The sequence below is a fragment of the Urocampus carinirostris genome, chromosome 11 (genome assembly GCF_059441175.1).
Source record: "Urocampus carinirostris isolate Australia breed hairy pipefish chromosome 11, RoL_Ucar_1.0, whole genome shotgun sequence".
Lineage (NCBI taxonomy): Eukaryota > Metazoa > Chordata > Actinopteri > Syngnathiformes > Syngnathidae > Urocampus > Urocampus carinirostris.
This window is the reverse complement of record NC_142359.1, coordinates 35,272,472-35,292,864: the sequence shown is the minus strand read 5'-3', so window position 1 is coordinate 35,292,864 and position 20,393 is coordinate 35,272,472. Positions and strand designations below refer to the sequence as shown.

Below are 20,393 nucleotides of genomic sequence, written 5' to 3'. Positions count from 1 at the left end.
AACAACAAAAGAATACTACTGGAAGTGTAAATTTTCCTACAGGGATGAATAAAGTATCCATCCATCTATCTATCGATTTATCTATCAATCTATCTATCGATTTATCTATCAATCTATCTATCTATCCACCTACCTACCTATCTATCTATCTATCTATCCATCCATCCATCCATCTATCAAGTGTCATCGCTCCCTACAGGTGCATCAAGACAAGTGCATCAAACCAAGATGCCGGGCACTGGAGACATTGGACAATTGGCTTTGAGAAGTGTTGGGATTTTGGGTGGAGTACTTGTAAATGCTTGAAATTGTCGCCATGTTTGATTGACCATGAAAGAGGTGTACAAACCCTGTCAATAATGAGGCCATTTATTGGGTACGAAAACAGCAGTGATTTCAACAAATAATTTTTATTTATATGTGGTAGTCAAAAACATAAAAGAGCACAAGGTTAATGTTCTCTTGCTGGAGCCCATACAAAAACGTTCCATTATAGCAGGGGTCAGGAAACTTTTTAACCAAAAGAGCCATAAAAGCAAATATATTTTAAATTTTCTTATAAATAGAACCTCAGAGTATGTTTTAAGACAAAATTGAACAGCCTAACCCGCTCTCCAGACAAAAGCTAATTCTTCAGCACAGTTAATTTCATTGTATGACGTTTGATGATTTGATGAAATAATAACAATACCAGAGCCTGTGTCCCATATCAATATAAATATACCGTCTAAAATTTGTCTCCCAGCAGTTACTTAGGAGTGTCATTTTTATCCTAAATAATGGTTTCAAAATGAGATACAAGAAAGGTTTTTTGTAAAAGTGTCATAAAATACTGAACGAGAAGGATACCGTATTTACCTTCAGTGCAGACAGAGCTGGGAGAGGGGGAGAAGGAGTGCGCTCTGTGTGTATAGCTCCGCCCATTCCTACTGCTCACCCCATCAAATTACTCTGGGTGTTTTGCGAGTGTTTTTGTGTGTTTGCAGTTTGTTCTGTGGATTTTTATCATAAAGTGTCTCAACAATTTACATCTATTGTGTAATGAACTTCCATATAAAGGATTCTTGGGCGATGAACAGCCACAACAGGGTCTGTTGGTGAGACACCTAAACTGTAATTGAGACAGTGCTTTATATACACTGGACCGAACCCTTGTATACTTAATGATGTCTCAGCTTTGCACGTGCTTCAATCGGCTTTGCACGTGACAATACCATAAATAAATGCGTACTTTATTTTATCTCCAAGCCAGATGTACTTATAAAAAGAGCCATATATGGCTCGAGAGCCATAGGTTCCCGACCCCTGCATTACAGTCTTCAGCTAATATTCAGCATTGAGTGGATAGTCTTTGTGTTTTGATGCCCTGTCCAGAAAAAAAAGGCAGCAAGTTTAATAGATATAATCCGGCAACCTTTGTCCTTTTTTTGTTCACTTACCATGAAAAGGGGAAACCTCTAAAATTCTTGTTCAAACAGAGCAGGATCTTCATGTCGTCATCATTAAGCGCGAAATCAAACACCTAAGAAAAAACTGCTGTTAAAAAATCTTGGATTCGGATTTTGGTCACTTGTGACTAACACACCACAAATTGAATTCCCAAGCAGAACTCGTTTTGCTTTAGTAGTTCAAAAGTTCACTTCTGAAAAGCTGCTGGATCATCTCAATGAATTATTGATGGGATTTGCTCTTGTTTTGCCTGTGAAACGTCCGGGCGAGTTCTCAACACCCCTGCCTCACACTTAATCTCGGCCGATGAATCCATACACAGTAGCTTGCGAAACTATTTGGCTCCCCTGAACCTTGTGACCTTTTGCTATATCTCAGACTTTAAACATGAATATATAAAACTGTAATTTCTGGTGAAGCATCAAAAGTAAGTGGGACACAATCCTGAAATGGAACACACTTTATTGGATATTTTAAACTTTTTTAACAATTAAAAATGGAAAAAGTGGGTGTGCAAAATTATTCAGCCCCTTTACTTTCAGTGCAGCAAACTCTGTCCAGAAGTTCAGTGAGGGTCTCTGAATGATTCAATGTTGATTTAAATGACTAACGATGATAAATAGAATCCACCTGTGTGTAATCAAGTCTCTGTATAAATGCACCTGCACTGTGATAGTCTCAGAAGTCTGTTTAAAGCGCAGATAGCTTATTATTAAGATTATTAAGAATGAGAACACACCAGGCATGTCCAAGATACTGTTGTGGAGAAGTTTAAAGCTGGATTTGGATACAGAAACATTTCCCAAGCTTTAAACATCCCAAGGAGCACTGTGCAAGCAATGATATTTAAATGGAAGGAGCATCAGACCACTGCAAATCTACCAAGATCGGGCCGTCCTCCTAAACTTTCAGCTCATACAAGGAGAAAACTGATCAAAGATGCAGCCAAGAGGCCCATGATCACTCTGGATGAACTGCAGAGGTCTACAGCTGAGTTTTTATTTGTCCTCATGTAGGTTTTAGATCAGAGGATGGTGCAATAATACTCTGCAGTTTGCAATAATCTGTGGTCTGTGCAGCCCTTTGAGACTCTGTGATTAAGGGCTATACAAATAAACATGACTTGCCTTGACATGCGGCTCCAGGGCCACAGATTGCTGACCCAAGCTGCAAGTAAATATCGTTTTGAATACCTGAAGATTCTCCATGATCCGATGTGGAGTGATGGACTTGGCGATGACAATAGTGTTCCTCTGAATATGGAATCTGATTAGAATCTGTAGCGATGTGCAGCAAGCAAATCATTAGCTACACATATTCTGCAATGCATGACAGAAATAACACTGTGGATAAATGCGAGGTTGAGGAAAAGACAAAGCTCTGGGGGTTTTGTCAAAAAATGGCATGAGATCAATTTCTTCCTGAGATTCAACCAAGGCATTCTGTTTTTCATGGTAAATTCTAACAGTAATGTGAATGAATGGTGTTTTGTTTTCATGTCACAAGGGCATTGACGATTTCTGGTGCTACCATGGCTACCATGACCCGCACAGCGTGAAAGGAGAGCATCTATTACCTGTGCTGCTGTCTTGGAGTACTTTTTAGCAACTGCTTTGATTGTCGGCTCCTCCAGGAGCGAGGGCTCATTTGGAAAAGTCCTATTAAATGAAAAAAAAAAATCAGCGTTGGGGCAGCATCACAAACAACAAAAAAGCACTAAATCGATAGAGTTACAAGAGAGTGCCATTAGGTCAGCTGCAGTAGAGGTAAGATCTTAACCCTGAGTCCGAACCGAAAGTTGGGTCGAGCTTAAAATGTCAATCATAACGTTCTGATTTGGTCGCTGACTTCTCTCTTTTTTTTTTTTTCCACCATTCATTGTTCTTTGGATTCCGTCCTCGTCTCTCGTCTCCTGGGTATTCTGCCTGAATCACCCCTCCTCCTACTAAGCCTGATCTTTCTCCCTCCAGTTATTTAGGAGTGGAAATCAAGAAAATATTGTTGTATTACCAGAAACCCCCAAAAATATTATACCATTCTACTTTACAATATAGACCAATTGAGGTCAATATGTTTCTTACCAGGGTCTGTCAGGGGATCCCAGGGGCCCATAAGCAGTCACCACGATACCCTTTGATTGGCAGTAGCTGATCAGTTTCTCTTGGGTCAAGAATGGGTGACACTCAATCTAAACACACAAATGGATCTGAGTCAAATCTGTTATTAATTCCAAATGTTCTTCCTCTATTACCTGATTGATGGCCGGTTTGCACTTTAGACGCGGTTTATTGAGAATGGTATCAATTTGGTCTTTGTTAAAGTTGGAGACGCCAATGGTCTTGACTAAACCTGAATCCACTAGCTCCTCCATGGCCTGTAGTACAATTTTTAAATAATATTGACACTTCAGACGTCATTTTCCATATATTTGTGGAGGCCTGTTGATGCAGTCTACCTCCCAAGTGTCCAGGAAGCTGCTGTTGTCAGGAAGAACCTGCCCATACTCATCCAAAGGAAAAAGTTCTTCCCCTGCCTACAAAAGGAAAAAAATAGAGTATCTACTACAGAATTGGACCAGCTTTTTTTAACAAGATCCTGCTTACACCAGGATACTTGCAAGTCAAAACAACCCCAAAATGCATCAGTTTTGACTTAATTTTAATGGCTTGATTAAGCAAATTTTGAACTCAAACTATTCTCTTTCATTCCAACATAGTGAACCCTTGCTTTTTGCCTGGGGTTACATTCCAAAAACAGCCCGTGAGAGGCAAAATCTGTGAGAGGCAAAATCTCTTAATTACAAACCATTCATTGTTTTACAAATTTTATACAAATAATAATCTACGATACAATGAAATTAACAAAGTAACCCATTATTACGGGCCCAAATATTTGATCAACCTGTTATTATTTTTGTTATTACCAGTTATTATCTTTTTACCTATAAGTCAAAATCCAAATATTACTTGCGTTGATTAGAAGACAGAGGAAAATAGTGCAAAATAATGTAGCTGCTACTTGTCGTCATATTTTGTGTTTGCGTGTCAGAATCCCAGTATATACATCAGTGATCGTAAATTGTTTGCATTGCGTGCCTGTTTTCTTTTCAACCCACGCAGTGTGTACAAGGCTACCGTTGGTATTTAAGCTACACGCCAACAGTTAGCTGAAGCTAAGGAAATAACAATATATTTTGCCGATATGACAAGAAGTATAGACTTCATAGCAAACATCATAAACATTTAATTTCTTTTACTTGATTTGAAGTTTGCGCTGCAAACCCGAGCATCATTGATTAGTGCCTCGGTCCAATCTTTTCACTTTAATGCATTTACTACAACTCTCTTCTTTTTTTTTATCAGGGGTGTCCGCTGAGATCCTGTAAAACTTCAATTTACGGTCACTAATGTTTTTTTTCCAATTCTGGCACACAAACTCACAACATAACGCCGGCTAGCAGCTACGACAGTGTTCCTCACTGTCTTCTAACCAGCGCAAGTACTCCTTGACTTCAGGCAAAGGCCCGCCAACCGCAAGCATCACAATGTTTACAAACAAATAGAAGGGTCTATACCTACTCTCTTTAACTATTTCGCCAATCGGAATGCAGGACATAATGTATAAGATTCTATTATGCACAGTTATACCAGAGTTATGCACAAGATCATTCTCCTCAGTTTCAAACCTTGGCACCCATTGGAAAGTGAATGAGGTACAGATCCAGGTAGTCAAGTCGGAGGTCACTGAGGGTTTTCTCACAAGCCTTCCTCACCAGGGATGGTTGATGGAACGTGCACCATAACTGCAGAAATATGGTAAAAAGTTGGCAAAAAGTTCAATCAAATATAGTGTTGGGAAAATACCCAAATTTTTGAAGTGTTCTTATTTTAAATAGTGGTATATTAAGCAAGTGTTTTTCAACCATTTTTGAGCAAAGGCCCATTTCTTTCATTGAAACACCACCACTATGTGCCCTTGATTCTCCGGTTAATATAAATCCAAATGAAAGATAGGTTTCGCTAGACTGCACAGGCACGAAAATTGGATAATTTTCCACGGCACAGTACGATAACTAATCACTGGTGTGCCGCGGCACAGTAGTTGAAAAACACTGGATTATGGTATTGGTATTCGGCATTGGAGGTTTACCTTGCTGACAATGAACAGCTCTTCCCTTTCCACTTCGCCTCGCTCGATCATGGCATGAATTCCGGCACCGACCTCCACCTCATTCTCATACACGTATGCAGTATCGATGTGCCGATACCCAGCGCCTATAGCCACTTTCACCGCCTCAATGACCTTATCTGAGTATGCCTGATGTCAGAGAGATTATATTTGTCAATAAAAACACAGTGTGTTTAATGTACCGCAAAATACAGTACATAAGATTGGAAATGCAAACAATAATTATAGGTCTGCTTTAATACATGAGGATTTATGGTATACTACCATATTTGAGCAGAGGTTGATGAATCGATACACATCGCTAAAAATTATCACATAGTGTATGCAACAGGATTCTAACCCAGGTAGTGACAGTGAGGACACGAGCACTTTGCCATTAGACCACCAGTCGTGTATTAGAGCTTATCTCATTATCACATTCATCATGACAGAAACACTGATTTGCATAGTGCATTCTGACAGATTAAATTGTCCTTCTACTACTACAGAAACAGAAAAAATAAAGTATTTCGTCATGGTACTATGCAAGCTCTTTTACGTACAGATACATTTTAAACTGAGAGGTTATTAATACACGGTTGAAGAAGTGGATGGACTCTTTACCCCAGTTCTTCTCAGCTATTTTCTGTCACGCCCCTCTCTCTGAAGAAGAAATCCACTCGTGCCCCCCAGAGGATCGATCTTTTTTTTAAGTGATCACACAATATTTGTGGGAACAAAAAAAGATTGCTTGATATAAATGGGGGCAGCACGGCGGCGTAGTGGTTGGCGCGTGTGCGGCACAGATATGAGGTCACAAGATCGAACCTCCTGTGTGGAATTTGCATGTTCTCCCTGTGCTTGCGTGGGTTTCCACTGGGCACACTGGGTTTCCTCCCACATTCCAAAAACATGCATGTTAGGTTAATTGGCCGGTCCAAATTGTCCCTAGATGTGAATGAGCGAGCCCTGCGACTGGCTGGCAACCAGTTTAGGGTGTCCCCTGCCCACTGCCCGAAGATAGCTGGGATGGGCTCCAGCACACCCGCGACCCTACCGAGGATAAGCGGTGCAGATAATGGATGGATGGGTGGATGGATGATATAAATGGTAGCACGTCACCTCCGTCCCATACCAAAACTATGCCTTTTGGCACCTTTTTACTGAATAAAATGTATGCGTCTTATCAGCGTGACTGAGTTGTAATGTCTTCAAGCCACAGTGTAACTTATTTGGCTTTGTGCTGTCTGCTGCCAACATTTATAATATAGCAAGCACACTATTCTCTACTCGTCTCCCTCCAAGGTCGCAGTGAAGTGCTAGGGGACGAGACTCTGTTCGTTTCTTCACCCCGTCTCTCTTCACTTGTCTCTTCATTCAGTGTTAACTGTTTTTTTACCTTTGCCTTGTTACGCCTTGTTGCTACACTTCATACTTAGTGTATGAATAGCCAAACGGTTACATGGTACCTCTTACTGGAGTCTCAATTTGATGTGCTTGATGACAGAATATACTTTTTTGGAGGGAGTGACTTATAGTCCAGTATTCCATAGAGGGCGAGAAGTACAATTAATAAATATGGTGTCTTAGTCTAGAGGACATATGTTAAAGTCCAGTCTCATGGGACACATCCAGCCCAGAGAAGGTTTTCTTCTGCCCCTAAAATAATTTGGATTAACGATAATCTATGATGATTGTATCGTACACCAGGAATCGTAGTGTATTAGTTTTCACTGTTTGTTACTTCTCCTTGTACTGTATTTTGTAGTTCAGTGAATGGTAGACAATTGCTTATTTTTCTTTGAAGTGATTTTATCCCACTTTTGTTAAAATACAAAATATAGGCTGCTGACCAATGTTCCCTCTAATTTTCCACGGGTCTGAGCGTTCACAAAAAGTCGGTGAGCAACGCTTGAAACAACAGTGAGCAACGGCAATCCCAAGTGTGGCAACCAAATCATTATCAAGCATGTCCAAAACTTGACATCAAGTTACATTTTGCTGAGTTTCCGGCAATGCAAAAAATGTTTCACTTTTGAATGAATTGACTAATGTATTATTGCAAAGGTTTCACGGCCTACAAACGTCATTTGTTTTTACAACAATTCTTTCACAAGATTTTCATTTTTTTTTCCCTGGTATCTTTTGAAGCATAATGCTAAACTTTTTGGGGGCTTATTTAGTCCGTTGCAAGATACAGAACTGTATTTAATCACATTTCTTAGTGGAAGTACAATTTTGGCAACAAGATTGACTTGGTAAAATTGGAAATTATTTGAATGCAACACAGACTTTTTCTTCTTTTTCCCTGTTTTTTTAATTTATTTTTTTAAATTCCTTCAAATTTTTTTTTAATTATGTTTATTTTTTCGTAGTTGTTACTTTTTTCTTTTTGTTCACTTTTTACCTTTTTTCCTTTGTTTCTTTCTTTTCTTTTTTTTCTGTTTTTTTCTGAATTTTGCCTTCTTTTTTCTCTTACTTTTGTTTATTTTTCCTCAGATTTTCACTCCTTTTTTATTTTGGTATTTTTTTTCTTTTTTGTTCTATTCCCCCCCCTTCCTTTAAGTCATTTTGTGCACAATTTTACATAATATTTGGTCGTGTAGGGATTAAAAAAGCAAAAACAACCTGAATAGCCGTCTGGGACCTGAAAGAGCCGGTCCTCTTTAGTGAGCCGAGCTGAAGAAGCCGGTTCTCGAAAAACTCTACTGACTTTACTTTTCAACTTTGTTCGACATTGACTTCAAAATACCGCATTTGGAAAACAGCGTCAGGGGAACCCGTGTATTTTTACCTTCATGCACTGTAACTGACTTAATTTCGAGCCCTGATTTTTGTGCGCTGGCTAGATTTTCTTGTGCGCTGAGAATGTGCAGGCAGTCCGCGATTGGGCACGCGCGCAGCTTAGTGGGTGTCAGGCGGAAGGAAGACTGAGATCACTTGCACTCGTTTCTTGTTTTTTAGTGGAAGGAAGGAATGACAAGGCGTGATTCTTCGATCCGTTGTTTGACAGATTGACAGGCGGGTGAAGGCATGGCGGGAATGGTCGTGGACAGGTGTAATCGTCGTGTTGTTGGTCGGGGCTGGAGAAGAAGGGCGTCGTCGTGTTCGGAAGAGTGATCAGGAGTCAGACGGGCAGGGCAGGTCGTAGGGCAAATTCGGAAACGGGTCGGCAACGGAGATCAAGTAGAAGAAAATAGGAGGCAGGCAAAGAGTCGGAGGTACGGGCTTTCTGAGCAAATGGCAACAGGTAGCATATTACAATCAGACAGCTTGTTTCCAGAAGCTGAGGATTTAAATGGACAGGGTGCGCCAATCAGCTGTCCTGGCTGTTGGCGCCAAATCCTGAGCACAGGTGTTCCCGATCCGGGTGATTGTGACAAGAGGGAACATTGCTGCTGACGGTACCTGAATGATACTGGCAGCTTTCATTTAATGTTCATGTAATGTGGATTTTAATATTCAGGAAGTTTGTCTTTTGTGCCTGTTGAGAATTAAAGATTAATGACAGAGCCCTAGTAAAATATGGAGTTATTCATCTGAGCATATTGGAGTATATTTGTTAGCTTTTTATTAGGTTCAACTAGGTTCAATAGCCCTTTCAAACAATTTAGGAAAATTTGCCTAAAATGCCAAGACACACCCCAAAGTAAATTGAACCATGTTCTCAAACAGTGATTATGGACGGTTCAGGTCTCCTTCAAAAGGTAATACTATTAGGTTTTGTACCAAACTCAAATAATCACTCTCAAGTGCTACTGACATTGAGTAATCTAGGTCAGAAAACACATAATTATAAGGTTTTTACTCTCGCCTGAATATTTTTTTTGCAGTCACATGAGTGTAGCATGGACATTTTAGCTGGAAAATTGGTGGGACAATAGAATTAAAGCGTACTTGGTTCCAGATCAAATCTGCTTACAATTGGAAAAACTAACCATTGTATTTTACACATTTGTCTAAAGGTATGTCACAGCGTTTCCAAAGGTGGCCATTTGTAGACGACCAACTTAAAGCTCTAAAACCTCTGCAACCTTGTATATATATATACCAGCTCAGTAGCCTAGATGGTAAGGCGCCCGCTTTGAGACTGGGAGGTCGGTGGTTCGCGCCCCGGCCGAGTCATTCCTAAGACTTAAAAAGTGGTTGGCGGCGCCCTCTGTTGGCTGCGGCTGCATCGGTTCGCTACAACGGGTCAGGTGCAATCGACATTTCGTTCTGTGTACATTGTTACACAGAATGACAATACAAGGAAATTATTATTATTATTATTAATATTATTATTATTATTATTATATTACTTCGGCCAGTTTTTAGACATGATGACTGAGTTTTAAATTTTTTACTTCTCCATCTAAATGTGATTCCATGATTGTGCTCACTTGCGTGTGATAATTGTGTGTAAAATGTGTTAATCACTGTTTGAATTAGTCACTATTGGCTAAAGATTTTTGAAGCATAAGTTGTAGTTTTTTATTTTAGACACAGGCCTGCATAGGCTTTCGCAGGCTAAGGACCATAAAACAAAGCATGCAATTGGTCAAGACTGGTGTCAATCAAAAGTTCAAAGGCTAAAGGCCATATTGGAAATCATCTCAGGAGTTTTTCTACTTTTAGAAGGGAATTATGGGGCAAAACAAACGGATTACAACAAGGATTGTCGAACAATGCAGAAATGCTTTTAGGCGGATTTTTTTGATATATCTGTCTGCATTATCGTATGTTTTGGAGTAAATATGTTACACGGTTGGATTCACTGGACTTTCGTGAACTAAGCACACTATATTTGCAGGGAATCGTATCATGACTCCCCGGAGATATTATAGGTCAGCAATACGTGCTTTATGGTTTTCGGGTATCTTGTTCCAGACTAATTGTGATATTTCTGTGATGAGTACATTTTGAAATAAATTCCAATGAGTCTAAGCTTTCCAATGATATGTAACATATTTCTGTGACTTGTGACATTGTGAAGACAGTCTAACAGTCTATCAAAAATCTGACCAGCCGCCGGTTGTCTGTCGGAACAATAAGCGGCTAGACAATTTGAGTTATTTTTTAATGTTTCAACATTCCATCAGGCTGGTGCTTGGCATGTACTGTAGCTTGATTTTTTTGGGCCCTTCATCCCTTCTGACTTCGAGAACCCTGGTCTAGAGATTTATTAGACTAATTGATTTGTTTGGTAAATTATCTCCCGCTAGTATTTTTTATTTTTCTCTATATATGATCGTTTTTCCAGTTTGCTTGGTGGTATGTTTGTTTTGTTTTTAATATTAGACCCATACAAAGGAGATTTCATAGGATGACAGTTCTTTATTTTGCATACTAATGCGGACTGTTGTTTGTTGTTCTAAATAGTAGCCCTTGTTTCCAGTTTTTGCCTTCCTTATATGAGTCCGTCACCCAAAAGTGTCAAACATACAACTGTGTGTCACAACTGGCCCATCAATTGGTCCAATCAATGCATGAACATTAACTCTTGTCGGGCATGGCGGCTGTCAGCCTCACTGTTCAGATGTCCTGGGTCCTTGTTATTAGGTGGGGTTTCTCCGCTTTCGTCACACGTACCATAAACAAGCATTTGTGAGTCAAAAATGCCCTTAGGACGAATGTGTGACTATATGGCTGTCTGTCTCATTGTGTATTGCAATTGGCTGGCAACCAGTCCCAGTGTGTCCTGACTATAGTCAGCTGGGGTGGGCTGCAGCAACCCAGCGACCCTAGTAAGGATAATTAGCTGGAAAATTAATGTATGAATGAATGAACTGTTATCACTCACAGTCTCAGATTATGTGGGATAAAAATGTTTCATGCCTATTCTTTCTGCCACTCATAGCATGCGCTGCTATTTTTCACACTTACATATCAACTTTTCCACTCAATTCCATCCATCCGTTTTCTGTGCCGCTTATCCTTATTAGGGTTGCGGAGAGTGCTGGAGCCCATCCCAGCCGATATTGGGCAGTTGGCAGAGGGACACCCTGAACTGGTTGCCAGCCAGTCGCAGGGCACACGGAGACACACAAGTCACTAATTCACAGCCAGGGACCATTCCTACCCGCCAACTAACCTGACATGCATGTTTTCGGAATGAAGGAAAAGGCCGGAGTGAGCGGAGGAAAGCCACGCAGGCACGGGGTGAACATGCAAACCCTGCACGGGGAGTCCACCATGCTGGAATGAGCCCCTGGACCTCCACACTGTGAGGCCACGCGCTAACCACTCATCTGCCGTGCCGCCCTCCACTCAATTCTCACAACAAAAATATTTTTCAAGTGTCAGACCTTCTTAATTTTTAATAATTACTATGTACTGTATACTGTATCATCTCACGTAAAATAAAGCTTAATAGCTGTGCAAACACCTTGTGTAGACCACTTCTAAATACTTTTATCTTATTTCTTTTTTTTGAGTAGTTTATAATTGTTTATCTTGGAGTCCCACATCTATAATCTTGTAAACAATGTAGACAATTTGAATTTTGATTGAATCAAAACCTCAGTTAAAAAATATGAAAAATTCAAACTGTGAAAACGATACAGTACTGTACATCGTTCCAGTTTGGAATTTTTGTTGCTGCTAAATGTTGCATTACTTTTCATTGTCAAGTCACATTTCGTTGCATTATTTTCAAGATGCAATATTTTCAATGCACTATTTGTACAACTTAGGCCAATCTCCGAGGACTGCCTTGTAAATATTTTTGTATGTTTATTTTGACATTCTTTTATCTTTTTTTTAATCTTTTTAGTTTTTATCAGGTGTTTATCCTGGATACCCATGTCTAATCTCATTGGAAACAATGTTTATTATGTTGATATCAATGACAATGAAGACAATTGAATTAAATTTAATAAAACGCCAAAATAAATGATTCTTTATTAAAAGTTCCAATAGAAATTATTCCCTTTTTATGTTTTTTTAATACTTTAAAGTAGGACAGGATTTTTGTAATTTTTGTCATATTAACAAGAAGCAAGTAATCCAGCGATATATTTCTAAATCCCAAATTGAAGACTTACCCTCCATGTCCCAAGTCCCACAAGAGGCATCTTTGCTCCATTGTTGAGCAAAATTGTAGGAACTTTGTTGGAGATCTTCTCCTTATTCATTTTTGTGACGAATGAGTGAGACGGTGAGAATCTGCAATACATTCATACAGTGCTTTTACATGCCAGCCAGAGGTCTGCTGACACAGAGGCGGAGACAGATATTTATGAGGGTGTGGTGGGAATGTAAATGGTGACTAGTGTTCCCTTAAACCATTGCTTTTCGATTATTTTCTGTCTTGGCCACCCTTGGAAGAAGAAATCCTCTCGCCTAAGATCGATATATATATTTTTTTTAAGTCTGGGGTGTCCAAACTTTTCAGAAAGGGGCTCAGATTTGGTAAGCTAAAAATGTGTGAGGGCCGACTATTCAGCCTGCCGTTCTTTAAATTGACCCTCCCTGAAAGGTTTGCAGTGGCGATCAATGTCGCAACCTTGTAGCTCGCCTTTGTAGAATTTTCATTTGACTCCCAGGGTCTCGTGAAAAAGCATTGCTGTGCCATTAAAACAGCTTTCAGTTGCGTCACCTTTTCACAGCGTTTGTTTCTTTCTTTTTTCAGATCTGATTTCCCCCTATGTCCCGGTCCGAAGCCTACGTTCTGAGAGTGCCGGTCCTCTGGTGATCCCAAGAGCAAAGAAGTGTTCTGCTGGTTCAAGAGCGTTCTCCATCCGGGCACCGGTGCTGTGGAATGCTCTTCCCCCTGAGATCCGATCTGCAACCTCAGTGGAAATGTTTAAATCTAAGCTTAAAACTCACTTCTACTCTATAGCATATGAATAACCTTCTCTTCTCGTCGGCTCCAGAGCAGGGAAATGTATAATAATATTCAGAAAAATAGTCTGTGTAATATAGTGTAATAATCTGTGAAGCCCTTTGAGACTCTGCGTGATTTAGGGCTATACAAATAAAAATGACTTGACTTGACAGCTTTTCGTAGTCAGCCTATTTCTTCTGGCACTGCCACTTTAAAGTATATTTTTTGAAAACAGCCACAGTCTTTTGGCAAATCAGGCAGATGCAGTTGTTTCGGATTTTTAAAAAAAAATACTCAAATTTCCTTTTGTCCTGAGAGTGGCATCCCTCACAATCAACTTTCCTTCTTTTGCTTACAGTCCCCATGTTGAAAATACGGTGGGCTAAAATTCTCATAGAAGGCAAGGGCAAGGTAGCCAAAGGGCTACTGCCATCATTTGGTTAAGTGATTTTTAAAATTGTTTTTAAAGATTTATTTCATCCTGTCAATATCACTGGCAGGCCACATATATTAATTTGATGACAGTGTCACAGACCAGGAACAGAGACGGGACCCAATTGCGTTCGTTTTACTCAGTTTTATTTAGAAGGAGGAAAGGACTTGCACCCGCAATCCGGGGATCGTCGGTCACGGGTAGCAGATCGCTGGGAACGCGGAAGTGGCACTTCCGTGTCAAGCGCAGGCAATGTCGAGAGCGGGGAAAAACAGCAAAAACATAAACAGGTCCAGAATAAAGGTTGGCAACGGGAATCAGACAGAACAACAGGGCACGATAGAGTCAGGAGTCACAAAAGTTTTCCTAGCGTGTAGCATAGGTTCACAAACGATCCGACGAGTGTTGTCAGGAAAGCGGTGGTTTAAAAAAAAGGAAGCAGCCAATCAGCGTCCGCGGCTGTTGGCGCCAATGGAGCAGACTCAGGTGCCCCGCATCAGTAATCATGATAGACAGAGGCCGCGACCATGGGCTTTGGCATGGCTGTTTAAAGTGATCGCGTAATATTGGTGGGGTTAAAACAAAGATTGCTCGATATTGATGGTAACACATTCATGCCAAATTTACACCTTTCGGCATATTTTCACTGAAGAAAACCCCAAGTGTTTTAGCGTGATTAGGTTGTCATGTCTCCAAGTGACGGCTTATCTTATTTGACTTCTTGCCTTCCGCTGCCGGCATTTTCAACATAGCAAGCACACCAGTCTTTGCTCGTCTCCCTTCGTAGTTGCACTGAAGTCCTACGGGAGAAGAATTTGGTTTGTCTCTTTACCCCGGTCTTTTTTGCAAGGGGACTTAAGGGCCAGCTGAACTTCGTGTCTACACTTCATACTCAATGTTTATACTAAGCTAAATGTATACAAAACACTGAACCACTGAGAACGCCACTGCCCCTTAGAGTAGTGGAGGTGCAATTGCTCTTTATTCTGGCAAAGTTGAGAAAAAAACAACCGTCCACAAAGTCGAACGCAGCCGCGACCCCTTGACGGCGCCCCACTATTTGAGAACCACTAGCTGAAAGCCCCAGTATGTAATATTTGACCACTTGAGTTCACTGTTTTCTAATGCGAAGAAAAACAGTGCCACAGCAAGCAGCAAGGTACGGATTCCACTATGAAAAATAATTGCACATTTCTCAACCTATCTTTATAAAAAATTCCATAGTACTGTATTATATTTCAAGTATTTTTGCCTAATATTCTTATCAATGTTTAGGTTTTTTTTTTTCTTTTTAAATGAATGGCGTTTTTTTTTTGTACCACTAGGAGGCACTAAATATCAGACACTGTACTTTTAAACCCAGAAGATTGAGGTATAAATTTGGTATTACTTCGATGTGGCATGGATGTAAGAGCAATTGGTTTAACTTGCAGCCAGAATCTTCCAGACCATCAAAACTTTTCCTGATGGTTAATCAGAAACCTTTTGCATTGCATGCAGTCATAATTTTGTTCATTACTTTATCCCAAATCACAGCCGATGATAATTGAGATTTTGGGTATTATCTAGTGGTTTCTGTGTGTCATTGCACTGAAAATCCAATTTCCCCCCATATGCTGATGTAAGGGTTCGAAATTGTATAGCAATTGACGATTCAGCCAGTATATTTAAAACTGGTTGAATTTGTGTGATCAGATTAGAATACAGAACGAAAACAGCACTAAACCAGAACACGAGTGTTTTCAATGTAACTTTATTATTCTAAGTTCAAACATCATCAAATCAGTCAACACTCTCACAAAGTGCATACATAGATCAGGGCTTGGGAACCATTTTGGCCCAACGATCTATAAAAGCTAAAATCTTGAGATTTTTTATGGGGGGCTAGGGTCATTGGGCATGGGCAAGGCCGCACCATACATTTTTAAACAAAATTCAACGATACCGCCAAATTCACTCTTCTAGACAGGTTTCATAAAATCTATGAAATAATAATAAAGCCAGCAGAGCCTGTGTCCCAGATCAATATAATTATACCACTTAAAATGTGTCTGCCTTCCGCAGTTACTTAAATCCCAAGTGTGTAATGCCACAGCAACCAGAAAGACACCAGACATATATGGCAGACTACTAGGTAGGGATTCCACTATATAAAAGACATATTTCTCCACCTGTGATTTTCATTCTAATTACATTGTCATTATAATTCATGTATTTTTGCCAAGTATTCAAATCAATATATATATTATTTTTCTTTGTACCACTAGGGGGGCAATAAACATTACACACTGTCCCTTGAAGATCGTTGAGGCTTTTGACCTTCATAAATAATGGCTTCAAAACAAGGTGCAAGCAGTTATTTTGTAAAAAGATGTCACAAAATACCGCAAACGAGGAGAATGGTGTCTTTACCCTTGGTGCAAACAGCCCTGTGTGCATGCCACCGTCCACCTTCACACAATCAAATTGCTCTGCTTGCTTGGCTGGCGTTTTGTGGGTTTACAGCTTGCTCTGTAGGTTTTCATCAAAAAGTGTCTCAAAAGTAAATGTACATTGATTAATGAACTTCCAAAAAAAGGATTTCTTAGTAACGTATAACCAAAACGGAGTTTGTTGGTGTGACACCTTGACTGTAAATTTTGGTTGGGTTTGTAGCATTTAAATACTGACCCAATCATTCTTGTAGCGTTACGTTGGCTATGCACGCAACAATCTCGACTCAGTGCTCATCAGAATTGAAACGCTGTAGAGGATATTTGCATGTCCAGGATTTTATCTACAAGCCATGCGGACTCATTAAAAGACCCATATCTGGCTCGTGAGCCATTAGTTCTCGACCCCTGATGTAGACAATGATAATGCAAACAACACTGTCGATGCATAATAGGCAACATGAAGAGCAAAAAGTGCGGAATATTGCACATGATCACATGATGATCTTGAGGTTCATCAGTAGGGTGGTCAAGAAGAAAAATAACAAAAACAGAAGTGCTTGTTTTTTTGTGCTGTGTTGTCATATTCAGTCCGGCCTTGTTCACAAATAATAATACTTCAATGCAGCTTGTTGGAGAGGGAAAACAGGTACGAGCTTATGTGGATTCCTGAGAGCGTTAACAAACTGACCTAAATGGTAGTGACTGAAAACCCCCTTTGTTCGTTGGATACAAATCTTACTTGAATGTCACCAAAAAGCCTTGTGATAAATTAGCATTTAATTTCCAAATAAAACCATTTTTTAACTTCAGGAGCAGTCTGTGAAGGTGGTCACCATATTCCCCCTCCTCTGGGTCACAGTCCTGCAGTGCTGCTCGGCCGAGTGCTGGAATCGACTATCACTCCTGGCGTTATGCGCGTTGAAAGAGAACATCTTCTCCAAGTTCTCAAACATGTCATCAAAAAGTCCTCCTCCTCTACTGAAGGGCCGCTTCTGTTGGTTTCCCGAAGGCTCCCTGAAAATCCTCTTCTGGTGGGCTTGATGACGGGAGTGGAATTTTTGCTTCTGAACAAAAACAAAGTCCTTGAAGATGTCGTCCAAGTCAAAGGAGCGGTAGTGCTGCTTGAAGTTGTACTTGGTGCCTCCTCTGTTGTCGGCTTGTTGTGACGGGCCATGGCCGAACTGGTCGTACTCCCGCCGCCTCTTGTCATCTGATAACGTCTCGTACGCTGAGGTCAGATGAAGGAACAAAATAGGACCTGTTATTTTCATGTTGTCCAGCTTGAAGGACTGAAAATGTCAAATTTAAAAGTTCGTAGACACTCAAAATAAAGAAAGAAGACATCAATGAATTTGTAAGTTGCGAGGAGGACAGGGATGGAAGCCTTCAGATATGGTATTCAAACCCCCGATCTGAGACCCCCTTTTGTGATTACCTTATTTTAATTACATTTTTAAGGGTACAAAAAGCAAATCAGCCGTAAGAGCTGTGGAAATTAAAGTACGGCGATATAACCAGCGACCTCCCCGCCCGCTTTGAGACTGGGAGGTCGCTGGTTCGCGCCTCGGCCGAGTCATACCTAAGACTTATAACATTGGTAAAATGGCGGCGCCCTCTGGCTGCATCGACTCGCTACAACGGGTCAGGTGTATCGACATTTCGTTCTGTGTACATTGTTACAAAGAATGACAATACAAAGGAAATTATTATTTTTATTAGCCAATACAGTGTTTGTAGACATTTTTCATGGCCAAACTCAAGCACTTTTTCTGCACTTCAAGGCCAATTCTTCCAGTTTTTTCAAAGGGATAAATCAGAAGAACACTTTTTTTTGTTGACTTTGATGACTAAAATAAAGGTGCCATCTTGCTACTAGCACATACGTTGTGCTTAGTTGAGATGTTCCTATCCACAAACCTGTATGTCAATGGACTTCTATAAACTGACATGAATTCTGCCTCAACAATGCACACGCAGATTGGGGGCTATAGGTGTTGGGTAATGATGGAGTTCTATACAGACGACGAAAAAAAAAATAAACAAAGAAAGTACTGTATGTATGAAAAGCAGCAAAACAAGGCCATATTTTGACTCAATTTAATGAAATCAAAATTTTGCCCACTTTTCTTTGCAAAATGTTTTCAAATTTGCCATATTTGGAGGGTTTTCACGAAACTGCCCGTTAAGTTCAAACCACGGCATCTCGTTTCGAATCAGGACTTTGACTTGGCCACTCAGAACTCTTACTCCGCTACATTGGACCACATTGAAGCCTTAAGTTGGTACGCGCATTACTCTTTCGATTGTTCTCTTCGGTGTCCCCTGTGTGAGAGCGGCTCTATGCAGCCAAAGTCCCGCCCCTTTTAAAGGAGCAGCGTCACATGCCAAGCAGGTGGCTGTTGTTTTAAACAAACTGGCGGGTGTGTGATCGGCCATGGAGCCCAAAGGGAAATGAAAGAAAAATAACTGCACACAAATCGGACTTAAACTGTACAATTGGGACTTTATTTACTCTACCCCGTTAAAGGAAAATACGGAAGTTATTTTCGATTATGGTTGCTACTTTTTCGTGTCAGTAAAATAGGTAACTGAGTTACTGACGCATCTGTAACCACTATTTTTCAGTAAAAAGTCAGGAAGCAGGTCAAGAATAATTTTGAAAAAAGGGAGCGTACAGTGCACTGAAGTGGCTTATTTTCAGAGGTAATACTAGAACATTCCTGATCCTTGTTGGAATGCCAACAGTTTCTTACCCTCAGCTATTTCTCGGAACCTCCCCTCCGCATCGGGCCCCTTGTTTCGGTCCGGGTGGTACTTGAGAGCAAGCGTATGGAAAGCTTTCTTGATCTGGCGCTCAGAAGCGTCTCTGGGCACTCCGAGGAGGTCGTAAAAGTCCTTCTCAGCCAATATGAACTCAGAGATGAGCAAGATGTGAAAGGCGAGCAGCAACACACACTGCACGGTGGCCATGACTGGTAAGGTCCTTGTTCGTTGGGTACCTTTAACACAAATATTGAAAACTTGTTTAAAACCATTCCAAGTGAAAGTTAGAAACGCAAACATAAAAAGTGCGTCATATTTAAGAAAATAGGCAGTCGTTTCTATGTAAGTTTCGAATCTTCGTTTACCGAATGGAGACATGTATGTTGACAATAAAATAACCCGCCATTTTGGATCAAATTATCCCAAATGCAGCAAAAAAATCGTAAACGGAACTTACTCATCATGCAATGAATTACATAAAACTGTGGCTACCTGGATCAAGAAAGAAGGGACATTGGCGAGTACCGACTAGCTCCAGCTGATGGGAAACTGCAAGCAATCGTTTGTTGACGAAATGCATTCTTGAGCCAGAGCACCACGACTCGCAACGTAATTGGTCCATTCTCCAGACACGCAGTGTCGTAGCGTCCACGTATGTTTGAAGAGGGTTCCTGACACGTACTTCCGGTTTTGTTTTATGCAACTCGTTGGTCGTCCCTTTATTGGTTGTAGAGTGTGAAGCTTGTCCACTTTTTAATTTCAAGTCTTGAATAAGATAGTAACTAATTTATATTAGAAATGTGTTGTCAACTGGTATCATTACTCCGTACGTCGTAGTTTTGATATATCCATGTTTTACCCTTTATTGACCAAGTATTATTCAGGCGCCTGCATTTTTTGTTTGTTATTTTAGCCATAAAAGAGTCAGAAACCATTTTATGAGTGATTTTTTTGGTCCATTTTCAAAACAACCTAAACTTTCAGTATCTGGCAATATCTACAAGAAATATGTTTAAGGACAATGTAATAACAATTTAAATTCAAAAACAAAAAACAGGATGGATATTTCAGGACTATAATAAAGAATACACTGGAACTAAACTTGAACATATTGCAAGACAGCATTAACTGGAAATATGAACGGTTTCAAATATACACAAAAATATTTTTGAGTCTCGCTCCCACAGCTGTCCTTATATTTTCAACTATTTTTCACCAATGTCGGGCATTTTTGGCGGGCCTGTGAGGTAGATGGTGAAGCAATTCCTGGAAGCAGAGACCCACATTATACATGATCCTTCAGTACCCCAATGTGTTGCCCCTCTGATAAATCAAAACT

At 40.2% G+C, this 20,393-nt stretch overlaps 2 protein-coding genes across 4 annotated transcripts; both read right to left on the bottom strand.

Moving 5' to 3' along the window:
• Nucleotides 1-422: 422 nt before the first annotated feature.
• Nucleotides 423-12,761, bottom strand: LOC148357200 (aldo-keto reductase family 1 member B1-like). Of its 2 annotated transcripts, none has more exons than XM_088346925.1 (10): nt 12,642-12,761; nt 5,599-5,766; nt 5,135-5,251; nt 3,905-3,982; nt 3,701-3,823; nt 3,531-3,637; nt 3,026-3,107; nt 2,643-2,726; nt 1,440-1,522; nt 423-1,366 (listed from the first exon to the last, which is right to left on the bottom strand). In XM_088346925.1, exons 1-10 carry the CDS (start codon nt 12,729-12,731, stop codon nt 1,324-1,326), a joined length of 975 nt encoding a protein of 324 aa, XP_088203051.1. In that variant the 5' UTR covers nt 12,732-12,761; the 3' UTR covers nt 423-1,323. The 2 variants fall into 2 exon arrangements, with proteins under 2 accessions (XP_088203051.1, XP_088203052.1); XM_088346926.1 differs by lacking the exon at nt 12,642-12,761 and adding an exon at nt 8,411-8,708.
• Nucleotides 12,762-15,593: 2,832 nt separating this feature from the next.
• dnajb9a (DnaJ heat shock protein family (Hsp40) member B9a) lies at nt 15,594-19,708 on the bottom strand. Of its 2 annotated transcripts, none has more exons than XM_088348574.1 (3): nt 19,547-19,708; nt 19,045-19,290; nt 15,594-17,519 (listed from the first exon to the last, which is right to left on the bottom strand). In XM_088348574.1, exons 1-3 carry the CDS (start codon nt 19,674-19,676, stop codon nt 17,098-17,100), a joined length of 798 nt encoding a protein of 265 aa, XP_088204700.1. In that variant the 5' UTR covers nt 19,677-19,708; the 3' UTR covers nt 15,594-17,097. The 2 variants fall into 2 exon arrangements, with proteins under 2 accessions (XP_088204700.1, XP_088204701.1); XM_088348575.1 differs by having other exon boundaries at nt 19,512-19,597.
• Between the last annotated feature and the right edge of the window lie 685 nt (nt 19,709-20,393).